The sequence below is a fragment of the Lactuca serriola genome, chromosome 4, assembly GCF_051521515.1.
Source record: "Lactuca serriola cultivar US96UC23 chromosome 4, Lser_US96UC23_V15, whole genome shotgun sequence".
Lineage (NCBI taxonomy): Eukaryota > Viridiplantae > Streptophyta > Magnoliopsida > Asterales > Asteraceae > Lactuca > Lactuca serriola.
Window position 1 is genome coordinate 319032246 of NC_136411.1, and position 12546 is coordinate 319044791.

General features: G+C 33.4%; 1 protein-coding gene and 1 pseudogene across 1 annotated transcript; both read right to left on the reverse strand.

Moving 5' to 3' along the window:
• Positions 1 to 579: 579 nt before the first annotated feature.
• On the reverse strand, positions 580 to 1990 carry LOC145099540 (TMV resistance protein N-like). Its single transcript, XM_079037102.1, has 3 exons — positions 1542 to 1990; positions 975 to 1481; positions 580 to 910 (listed from the first exon to the last, which is right to left on the reverse strand). The coding sequence occupies exons 1-3, from the start codon at positions 1988 to 1990 to the stop codon at positions 580 to 582; spliced, it is 1287 nt and encodes a 428-aa protein (XP_078893228.1).
• Positions 1991 to 2026: 36 nt separating this feature from the next.
• LOC145099541 (toll/interleukin-1 receptor-like protein pseudogene) lies at positions 2027 to 2828 on the reverse strand (annotated as a pseudogene).
• Positions 2829 to 12546: the final 9718 nt, after the last annotated feature.

Sequence of the window (12546 nt, forward strand, 5' to 3'; positions counted from 1 at the left end):
TGTATGTCTTCTGTGCCATTTGGGCCAAAGCTTTATTGATGTATATCAAGCATGGAAATTTTTATGTGTCATTGATTGTATATCTTTAAATCAAATCAATGATTGATATGGAATGTTTGTCACATGATTCACATATGCCCTTGTTGTTCCTTGTTCCTCTTTGCTTCTGCCATATTAAAGTATATATATGGCATAACGTTATATTGTATCTATTATTGAACTCACTAAGCGTCACCGCTTACCCTCTCAATGTTTAACAAATTGCAGGAGATAAGCATCCAGTATAGTTATATACTAGTAGAAGATTTTTAAATAGTTTGAAACTATTGTATCGATAGAAGCTTATGAATAGTTTGAAACTATTGTATTTTGCACTCCCATATGTATAAAACTATAGAATCCTGGGAAGTTACGTAATATATAACACTTTAAAATAGTCGGTTTGTATCCAGTAGTTTGTAACCTCTTTATCAATGTAAAATATTGTTTTTTATGAATATGCAAGTAGCATGTTTTGGAGTAACTAAATTGTCAAGTATGAAAGTTTGGGTCTTTCATAAATACGAAAGTGAGGGTCTTTCACTTTCTTTCTCCCCCTTCCCAAAGTTGTAAAATTTTGCAGTCAACCATCTCAAGTGTAATAAGATTATCTGCTTGAAATGTTTTGGGTAAAGAACTAAAAGAGTAATGCTTCAAATCCAGATATCGTAAAGCTTTTGGAATCTCTGGACTGATCATTGTATTAAATTCCCAACACTGCAAATGATCTCCCATATCCATTGAAATAAATCTAAGTTCCTTCATCTTTCTAAGACCTTTTATAATTATGTGCGGATTGAGCTTCCCATTGTAGAATTTTATACATCTTGTTGCTTTGGTACCCTGTAATCCAAATGAAGTCACCATGAAACTTGTGTAGCAAAAAAAATTATCATGTTAACCTTTTCCAACTTACAAATAAACTTGATCCTTACCAAATCGTTAGCCAGTATATCTTCGATTCATCACTAATCCACAAACGACTATGCTTATAAGGCTTATCCGAATACATGCGACGAACAATATTCCTGCCCATTTCTTCAATATGGTCGTGCATTCCCACACATAAATTATAATTAGAAATAGTTATGAGAGATTTTTGCTCAAGAACTCTTAAACCATTTCTAGCATGGAATCCACAACTTTCAAGCACTTTGATTGTTACCTCCTTCGTCCGACCTTTCAAAATGCATGCAACATCTAGGAAAATTTCCTTGTAATCCTCCTCTAGACCGATATAGCTTAATTCTAATTTTTTCAGAGTTTCTGTTAATGGAATCATTTGAAGTCTTTTTACGGCATCTATCCATTCAAGCTCATTTCTACCACAGAGAAACGAACTCAAAACTCTAAGTGTTAATAGAAGACCAGATGCATAACGTACAACTTCTCTTGTTAGCTTCTCATACCCTTGAATTGGAATATCTCTACCAAATGCATACCTACTAAAGAGGCAAATACTACTTTTTTAATATGATAACAGATTGATGTCGTGTATAAACTGCACACTGTGTGAAACCAGCACTTGCTCATCTCTTGTTGTGATGATAATTCTACTTCCCGGCTTAAACCAATTTGGATCGCCTACTAATTCCTCAAGTTGGTCGACATTATCCACATCATCTAGAACAACAAGAACCCTTTTATCATGCACCATCCTCTTAATCATGTGTTTCCCATCATAAACACTGCTTACTCTGATGCCTTTATCATTTAAGACGTCCCGAAGGACTTGTTTTTGCAAAGACTTCAAACCCAACAAAGAAGCATTTGAAACTTCCCTCACATTCTCCACGAAGCTTTTACCTTTGAACTGAAAGGATATTTGATCAAAAACAACTCTTGCCAAAGTCGTCTTCCCACCACCTCCCATCCCATTGATCCCAATCATGCGAAGATCATCAAAACCAGTTCCTAAAGATGATACAACATCTTTGATCCGAGTCTCCATTTCCACTAATTTTTCATCAATTGTGAAACTAATGGATCATAACTCTAGTGAAAGCTCTTTAACTATTTTTTGGATGAATTTTGCTTCATGCCTGTATATCAAAGCAGATTCAATTAGCATACTCAAAATCCAACATGCCCAACTACTTTGAGATATGTAGCAAATGTATATGAAGTAATAATATAGTCCTACAATCATATTAAATTGATGTTTATTCATTCCAAAAAACTGATAATTGTAGTTTAAATTTGACAATCCAATGTAAGATCCTATGTACGAGCTTCTTAAATTCAGTGTAAAAGTAGATCATAAAGAAACAAAATTACAAGCATATTACATAGATCTGATGAAAGAATTACCCATCAGTAGTGTTCTTTAACTCCCACCCAGCAAGATCAGCTGCTTCTTTAAGTGCCTCCCTCCATTTCCCAGAAGCCTCTTCCATTTTGTGCTTGGAAAAGGCTTCTTCAACTGTCCTACTGTGTCTGCGGACTTCAGATGGCTCAACATCATAGAAGATAGGGTAAGCAGTATGCTCTGTAGTCTGGTGACATTTCATTATCTTCATAAGCTCATCTAAGCACCAAGAAGAAGAGGCATAGTTCTTGGAGAAAATAATGATGTAAAATTTGGACTCTTCAATCGATCTGATGAGCTCATCACTGATCCTTTTCCCTTTCTTGATTCCCTCATCGTCCTTGTATGTGTGAATGTTTTTCTGCTGAAGAGTGTAATAATGATTATCCACAAAGCTCGAACGAGTGTCTTCGCCCCTAAAACTCAAAAACACATCATACTTAAAGTTGTTGCGGATGGATGAAGTTGAAGAATATGGCATTGAGGTATGCTTGAAGGATTCTTTAAAAATCAAATCTTTGGAAAGAGTTTCTGGGATACAAATGCAAACTGACTTGGATGAGAATATGAGATGAATTAACTTACAATCAAGAGCAAGAGCAGAAAGAAAAAGGTGTCTGAACGTGATGTGCTTGTTTGGAAGACCTTTGGAATATAGTGGAGAAAACAAAGATGCTTTTTGGTCAGAAGAGAAAGGACAATTATTACTTATTTAAACAATTTAAAAAACTAAAGAAACTTTCATGTTTCATCCACTATTTATTTTCCTTTGAAGTTTGGAGATGACTATTATGCTTTATATGCAATTTTTTTTATGTAATTCTTTTATTCCAAAAATGATTGTTCCATATATTTCGTATACTTCTTACCTGATAAATCAAAATCTTTTTGTCACATGTCTTCTTCTCCTTCACTTGGACACATGACATTTTTCTAAATTTTTGAATTTTTTATTTTCCATTTGTCATTTTATTGTATTTTTCATTTTATTAGATTAAAACTCCACATTTAATATTTAAGGTAATATATATGTAAGGTATTTATTAGAAAGGTTTAATAATTTAAAATTTTTCTCATTTTTCTTATAAATTCTAGCTTCTTAAACTGTTAAAATTTCATATTTAATTTTTTTAAAATAAACTTATGTAATACATGGGTCTCACACCTATTTTCTTAATAATTAAAAAAAAGTGACACTGGTTTATTCTCCTAAAAATTGATACTGTTTTTTCATCAATATTGTAAGTAATTTGCATTCCAAAAATATGATAGATTTCTATTATAGTTTCACATTCATTAAATCCAAAATAAATATCTTATTACTTACACATATAAATATCTAATTGTTTTTAAAAGGATTAAAAAAAGTTATATTATTCTATTTTGTAGATACCTTCTAAAATTATTTTAAACAATTTGAAGTTGATATGTAGTTGTAGGATTTGGCCTGTTGCAGTCCAATACCAACTATCCACTGTCCCATCAACCAATCAACATTAGTTCCCTTCTCAATTCTCTTTTTATTTTCTTTTTTTATTGTGAGTTCCTTATGTTAAGTACACAAGTCTTGTGATTTACCAAAATAATAATAATAATAATAATAATAATAATAATAATAACATGATCTATGAAAAGTAAATCTGTTAAATATTACAACATTAGATTACTTTGAAGTTTTCAACTTCATTTAAAACACAAGTATATAATTCATATCTAAATAATATATTTTTCTTGAGGATATTAAAATAAAGTTTTAGATGCCAAACATTACACAAAATCCTTAAAAAAGACTAAATATTTGTATAGACATGGAAAATCCAAAGATAGTCCCAATTTCCAAAGGGGAGGTAATAGATAGAGGGTCAAAATATTGATCAATACCTAGGAATTGATTATACAACATCTGCTTAATTTGATGATAAATTGTTGGGAAATTGAGTGATCACCCCAATTTCCCAACAATTTATCATCAAATTAAGCAGATGTTGTATAATCAATTCCTTGGTATTCATCAATATTTTGACCTATATTATCCCCCCAATTCCCCATCAATTTATCATCACATAATATACCATATAACCAAGTACACTACAAAATATTAGATTCCTAATTAACATACTGATATTACCAAGTATTAATAAACTGCACAGTTTTCCAAATAGAGTTTTAAAAAAAAATGATAACTGATTACAAATTTTTCTAGAGGGCAAAAGCTTTTTTTTATTTCTTTCTAATTTTGGAAAATTGAGAGAACTAATAATCTGGAAAATGTACTATTAACTTTTGCCCATAATAACAACATACTTGCAACTTTATACAGATTGTATGGCAACTTTTAACCTGAAACCTATCAAAATTGTGTGCACAATACATTTAAGGTTGCAATCAACAAACACACAACACATGAGATGATTCTTAACTTTTCAAACTACAATATCATTGTTAATCAGGATCCGCTTTGGTTTGATCCATGAAAAAATAGGGCAAGAACATTAATATAAAAATCTATTTCAAAATACAAAGCATTAAGATCTAAGTCTAAAAACGAAGTTACAAACAAGACCTACAATGACTTTGCAAAGACAACTTAAGTGCAGGCTTTTAGGGTTTTCCATCAAATGATGAATGAAACAAAAATTTAATATCAAAATTTTGCAGTTCAAATAACTCTTGATAATGAGAAAGTCTCGACCTAATCATCAAAGGTATTCATGTACATTTTAAGGTGAACACATAGATTATATTGTGGATGATAAAATATTAACCACTTCCAAATTGTAATATAATGTGGAAAATCATGCAGATACATACATACATACATACATTTATACAAATATACATAAATACATAAATACATAAATATCAAACAAATCTTAGATATAGCAATGTACTTTCATTTATTTATGTAGTGTAGCATCCTACATTCAATTCTTTCGATTGCAACAATGTTCCTGTTTTTTCTTATTAAAGTATTGTACTTTGAATAAAAAGTCTTATTAAAACACTATACTTTGAAAGCTCTACCCAAATATAGCATTGTACTTTTTTTTATTAAAACATTATGCTTTGAAAATCTACCTAACTATAGCATTATACTTTCAAACTTTTTCTTATTAGAACATTATACTTTCCGGTTATAGCAACGTACTTTTTAATTTTTCTTTCTTATTAGGGGAAATACCATAAAAGTCACTACATTTTCATGCGTTTTTGAGAAAAGCCCTATTAGTTTTTTTTTGGTTGGCTCTGGCCACAAATTGGACATGGAGTTACCACTCTAGCCCATTTAACGATTTTCATTGTAAACTCTATTAAAGTTTTTGCAAAATCAATCCTAAAAGTTCAAATTTGGTCCCGATAGATTGCAAAAATTTACACAACATGTCCAAAACTCGGTTTTATGTTTTTTTAACTTCTTTACTTTCATTTAATTTTTATTTTTTAATCAAATCTAAACTTGATTTTATATTTTTTAATTTTTTTATATTTTTCGTTCTTATTTCATTTTTTTGGTTTTTTATTTTTATTTTTTAATATCTTTTTTATTTTTTTTGTTTTTTATATTCATTTATTTTTCATATTTTTTTATAATTTTTTTTCGTTTTTTTGTTTTTACTTTATTTTTGTTTGTTCATTTTATTAGAAAACCAAAAAAAACTCAAAAACCAAAAATGTAATATACTGTAATATATTCATACACTTTACACTTTCTAAAAAATTATCAAAATGACGAAAAACAAAACTTAACAAAAACACGAAAGAAAAACACCAAAAATACAAAACAAATACAAAAAATATAAAAAAAAATATTCATGCACTTTAAATTTTTTTGATAAATATCAAAAGAAGTTATCAAATTAACGAAAAACAAAATGTAAATTTATTTTATCAAAAATAAAGAAAAACGAATAAAACGAAAATAAAGAAAAAATGAATATAAAGAAAAAACAAAAAACAATAAGAAAAAAATATATAAAAATATATGAAAAATAAATGAATATAAAAAACCAAAAAAAACAAAAAAAAATGAAGTTAAAAAATAAAAAAATATATATAAAAAACAAAAACAAAACAAAACAAAAACTAAAAAAGAACAAAAAATATAAAAAATTGAAAAATATAAAAGCAAGTATAGATTTTATTAAAACATAAAAATAAATAAATGAAAAAAAAGAAGTTAAAAAACATAAAACCGAGTTTTGGACATGTTGTGTAAGTTTTTGCAAACTACAAGGACCAAATTTAAACTTTTAGGACTGATTTTTAAAAAAATTTAACAGAATTAACCATGAAAATCGTTAAATGGGCTAGAGTGGTATTTTCCCTTCTTATTAAAACCATACACTTTGAAAAATCTACCCAATTAAATCATTTTACTTTCATTTTTTCCTTAATACAACATTATACTTGGATAATATATTCAACTATAACATTGTACTTTTAATTTTTACTTATTAAAACATTACACTTTGAATGATCTACCTAATTATAGCGTAGTACTTTTTATTTTATTTTTTCTTATTAAATTCTTACACTTTGAAAAATCTACCCAATTATATCATTTTACTTTCAATTTTTTTTTCCATATTACAGCATCATACTTGGATAATCTGTCCAACTATAGCATTATACTTTGAAAGATCTACCCAATTATAGCATTGTACTTTCAAGTATCAATTTTTTCTTAATAAAACAGTATACTCTGATAAATCTACCCGGATAGAATAGTGAAATTGCTTTTTATTTTATTGCATTTGGTATAACTATAATAGGAAGAAATGAAAGTAGGATGCTATGATAAACAAACAAACACAAGTATGTTGCTGATTCATGCATATAACCTCATACATACATGTCATATGTTATAAGAGAGATGGGATACAAAAAATTACCAGAGTATATGTTCATTCATTTCTCAGCATTTCTTTACTCCAAAACTAATTATTTTAATTTAACTTTTTTATGGGAAAAAATTGAGGATGAACCAGGTTATAACAGTATTTTCAAATTATCTCTGACTAAAATGAAGAAAAATACACAGAACTTTGGTAATGAGGAGCTTAGCTCCATATAAGCATACTAGTTGGACGCAGTTGCAGAAGCTCATGATCCTGAATCAATTATGACATTAAGTATTTATTAACAGAAATCCATGGTAATGATAAGATAAAGTAGTTATACCTTACGAGGAAGACCTATCTAGAGACCAAATTATGAGTAGAGGTTGCTGAGAACAAAGTAACACAGGTTGGGATAATAAGTAGATTCCCTATATAGATTGTTGGGCTGAAGATAGTTTTGATGTTGCGTCTTTTGGGCTCGTTAGTTTAGCCTTGTATTCTCCGGTTTGGGCATGTCCAACCGTGAGCCTTTTATGTATTGTATATAAGTTAAAAGCTTGCATGCATATTAGGTTAAGATTGCTGAGATTATCGAAATAACGATTCATACAGAGTACAATATTTTAAGTTAATCGTTCTTGTAATCTTCTAATCCTTTACAGTTGATGTTCTTAATCGAGCTCTTCTAAGGATTTTATTTAATCATTCGACACGTTTGATTCAAGCTGTTTTGTTCTTATTATTGTGTTTTTACTGTTTCATATTCATATACTTGTTCAAGATCTAATCGATCTTCATAGATTAAAAGTTGTTTTAATCCCATCAATTGGTATCAGAGCAGGAGGCTGTGTAATCGATACACATCTTTTCTGTGAAAAAGATTTCCATTAGGGTTTTCCGCAATCATTGATATTTATTGAGCCGTCATCTTAATTGACGTATCTTAATATTTATTATTTTGCCCTAATCTGCTTTATTACAAGTCTGATCTTTGAACAGGTTTTTACGATCATAGTGGATGCAACGCAATCAAACCCTATTAATATTTCCAACAGCATCGGTTCGACGACAAAGATTCCAATCTTATACACCCATGACTATGAAGTATGGGCGCATCATTTTGAAGATTACGTGATTGGATCGGAGGACAATGGTTATCTCATCTGGGAAGCCATCATCAATGGACCGTTTTCTCATTCTGCAACATCCAGAATCATTAACACGCAAAAAGAGTACAACGATCTGCTTAAGGACGTGAAGGATATTGCACAAGATGAAAAAGACAAATTCCAGTGCAATATTAAAGCTCTAAGGTTGATCAGATTCGCCCTTCAGTCCGACACATTCAGACTGGTCAGCTCATGTACTACGGCAAAGGAAGTATGGGATAGACTTCGCGAACTGTATTCCACAGACGAAGATCTTGAGCATTCTATCCAAACCTTGCTTCTATCTGAGTTTGGAGAATTCAGGCAAGGGGCCGAAGAAACGGTGACCCAGACGTTTGATCGCTTCAATCATCTTCTCAGCAAGATGATCAAACACGACATTGAAAGGAAGCTCATCGAACAAAAGGTTACTTTCTTGAACGGACTGAGATCTGAATGGAGAGCAGTAGTTTCCACAGTCAAAGCCCATGAACAGTTTAAATCATACTCTTTGGCGAAACTGGTGGGTATTCTAAAGTCGCAAGAGAAGATTGTGGTTCAAGAGAAGAACGTTGTTTCTAGTCTTGGTTCGTTGGCCCTCCTATCTAAAAGTAAAGCTGTGATGGAGGATGAAGAGCTCAACTTGGAAGAATATGACCTCACAACTGAGGATTATGCCATGATGGTATCCAATCCTAAGAGGTTCATAAAGAAGAGATTCCCCAGCAACAAAAACCGAAACTGGCAGGGGAGTTACAGCTCTGAAAAAGCGAACAATAAACCGAAGGCTGAGGAGCCCAAGAAGGAACCGAAGGCAGATGGCGATTCCGGAGTAAGCTGTTTCTACTGTGGTGGCAAGAACCACTATGCTAAGGACTGTGTTCTTAAGAAGATGGCTGAAAAGGACGATGGAAATGATGAGGAAGCCGTGCTGCAGAAGAGATTGGATGAGTTGAGAAAGAAGAAGTCTACCGCTAACCCTTCTATTAATGCTCTTATTGTGCAGGGTTCGGTTAATGACGATGAGTTCGGTAGCACAGAAGTTTGGTCTACTGACTCAGAAGATGAAGAAGTGAGGAAGCCTACTCATGGAAAGGCTTATGTGGCTAAGGAGGAAAGCAGTGGTGGAAAATGCTTCGTGGTGACTGACGTATCTCAAATGAGGGGATACAATACAGATGGAGGAAGCGATGGACCGAAGGTACAGGAGGATATGTGCTTTACGGCCAAACCACTCAGCCAGCAGTTCAATGAGCTCGATGAACTGATAAAGAAGGTACAATCTGTTTTTATTTCATCTAAAGTACCATCATCCTCATATGAGAAAGAACTAAAAAATGTTAATACAAGAATTTCTCATTTAGATAGTAGCTTAACTCAAACTCGAGTCACCAATTCTAACCTGACTGATCAATTAAGCAGGGTGGCGTCTAAGAGTGAGGAGCGGCGAATGTGGATTGAGTTAAAAGAGTCGGAATTAGTTAAAGTTAAAGACGAAAACATTTATTTGCAGAGAGACAATTTGAAATTGTTAAAACAACGAAATGTTTTTTGTTTAATAGCTAAACGTTTATATTCCAATATTACTCAACTTCACTTGGATTGTGAGATAGGCCAAAAGATCCATCGCATGATTTTGCCCTTCCTAGAATTTAAGGAGGATGAAATCGATGCCGAAGCCTACAATTGTGAGAGTGTGATATCGTCTGATGATGTCAATCCGACCTACATGTATGGACTGGACAAAATTGAGTCCTTCATTAAATCCAAAGACCACAAGGACATGCTCAAAAATCTTTTGGACGAAAATGACAGACTTAAACTGAGAACCGAAACCATGCAAAAATTTGACTCTCTAAACGCCAACGTAAGCTCAGAAAACAAAATCGATGTTGAAAATGCATCTGAGCTTAACGACGATAACATGAGTGAAATTTCTGTAGAGGACACAGTTGACTGCTTAGAGTTTGTTAAAAGCGAAACTGAAAACCACAAAAACCTAATTTCTGAAAAACTCTGTGGAGTTCGCTCGATTGTCCCAACAAAAGTCCCCGAAATTAATAGAAAAAGCAGTTGTGTATCAAAAGGTCAGGACCACTCCGAATCAAGTATACAAAGTGACTGGAGTTACCGAACATCAAACAGCTGAGCTCACAGATATTGTAAACGAAGACAATGCAGATGGTTGTGATGAGTACTTCTGGGAAGCTCCAATAGATAATGGAAACGAAACCGTTGGTCTATCTGAAAGAACCTCCTGGATGAGAAAAGGGAGATACATACCTGAACCATTGAATAAGCCCGATAATTTCAGTGAGCCAAGCACCAGTGGTACGAAAGATATTCCTCAGGAGGATGGGAGATTAGCAAAAGAAGACATTCCTTCCACTCCCTCAGCTCAAAGTGAAACCTCTTCGGACATTCCTTCTACTCCCTCAGTCCAAACTGAATCTTCTTCGGATACTCCCTCTGCTCCCTCGGCTCAAAGTAAAACTACTGAAGTTCAAAAGGAACCAGCCAAGGAGACAACAAAAACGAAAGCGAACGTTCATCATCAACCTAAGCAGATGAGAGATAAGAAGATAGAAAGGAACCAAAGATACAGGAAAAACCTTTCTGAAAGGAAACAATTCTGGCACTCCCAGAATGCATACTACTCACACCAAGACAAGAATCTGAAGTATGAAAACAATCCTGTAAGAAAGCCTGAAAGTTCCATCAACCGAAAGCCAAGGTTCGGTTCACAAGAAAATACCAACCGAAAGCCAAGGTTCGGTTCACAAGAAGATACCAACCGAAGGCAAAGGTTCGGTTCTGAAAAGGACTTCAACCGAAACCAAAGGTTCGGTTCCAAGAACAACTCCAACCGAACACAAAGGTTCGACTCTAAAGTCAAAAGAGAACAAGACTCGAAGGTTAGTCCCTCCAATGATCAAAAGCAAAAGGGTCACCTAAAGTCACCAGCCAGGAAGTCCTCTCCATCCAAAACCTCTCATTCTAACTCTTCTCGTTCTTCTAATTCTTCTACTTCCACCAATTCATCTCCATCTTGCTCTAAAGCTAATCCCGCTTGCTCTCAAAAGCCGCATTCATCAGCTGAACAGAAGGGAAAGCAGAAGGTTGATGAATCCAAACCAGAGTCCAAAGCGAACACACCCAATCCTAACAAAATAAAAGTCTTTACCATTAAAAAGAAAGATGAAACAACTCTAATAAAACGAACATATCTAGTTGACATCTCTCTTACTATTCCCGTTTCCATGAAAAGCTCACATGGACCCAAGAAACTTTGGGTTCCTAAATCTGCTTAATTTTTGCAGGTTATAAGTGACGAGCAGTTTGACGAAGAATGGTACATCGACAGTGGCTGCTCGCGTCACATGACAGGGAGGAAAGAGGAGCTCAGGGAATACAGATCTCTTGCAAATGGTGGCAACGTTAAGTTTGGAAATAACTCTTTCGGCACCATAAAGGGATATGGAATGATAACAAATGGAGACTTCACTATAAGGAAGGTTGCTTATGTGGAAGGACTCCAACACAACCTCATCAGTGTATCTCAGCTTGTTGGAGGTACAGGTCTCAAAGTTTCGTTCGATGATGAAGGTTCTGAAATCATAGAGAAAAAGACAAAGAAAGTGATTCTGAAGTCAGAGCGAAAGGGTGAAATGTTTCCTCTAAACATGAAACCCATCAAAGGAAACCCAGCCATATGTCTGTTATCAAAGGCTCAATCCGACGAAAGCTGGTTGTGGCACAGAAGACTCTCTCATCTCAATTTCAAAGATATCAACCGACTTGTCACTGGAGGTCATGTCAGGGGTCTTCCATTGCTCAAGTTCGACAGAGAGCATCTGTGTGCTGCATGCGAAATGGGAAAGCAGAGTCGTCAAAGTCACCCATCTGTAATCAACACAAAAGTTGTTGAACCACTCGAATTGCTTCATATCGATTTGTGTGGTCCTTCATCTATCGAAAGCATCGGTGGTAGCAAGTATATTCTTGTTATCGTTGATGACTTTTCACGATTTACATGGGTGTTCTTTCTAAAGCTCAAATCTGAAGCGACTCAAAAGCTGAAAGTGTTTATCAAGCAAATTGAAGTCCAGCTCAAGAAGGTCGTTCGAAACATCAGGAGCGACAATGGTCTCGAATTCAAGAACAGGGAGTTTGAAGAGTTTCTTGCAGAAAAGGGAATTAGTCATAATTT

Excerpts from the sequence above, each read along its gene's own strand:
- LOC145099540 (XM_079037102.1), bottom strand. The coding sequence starts at position 1,990 with ATGGAGACTCGGATCAAAGATGTTGTATCATCTTTAGGAACTGGTTTT. Across the intron at positions 1,482-1,541 it reads CTGGTTTCACACAGTGTGCA|GTATGCATTTGGTAGAGATA; the intron begins GTTTATACACGA and ends CCTCTTTAGTAG. Across the intron at positions 911-974 it reads ATATACTGGCTAACGATTTG|TTTCATGGTGACTTCATTTG; the intron begins GTAAGGATCAAG and ends TTGCTACACAAG.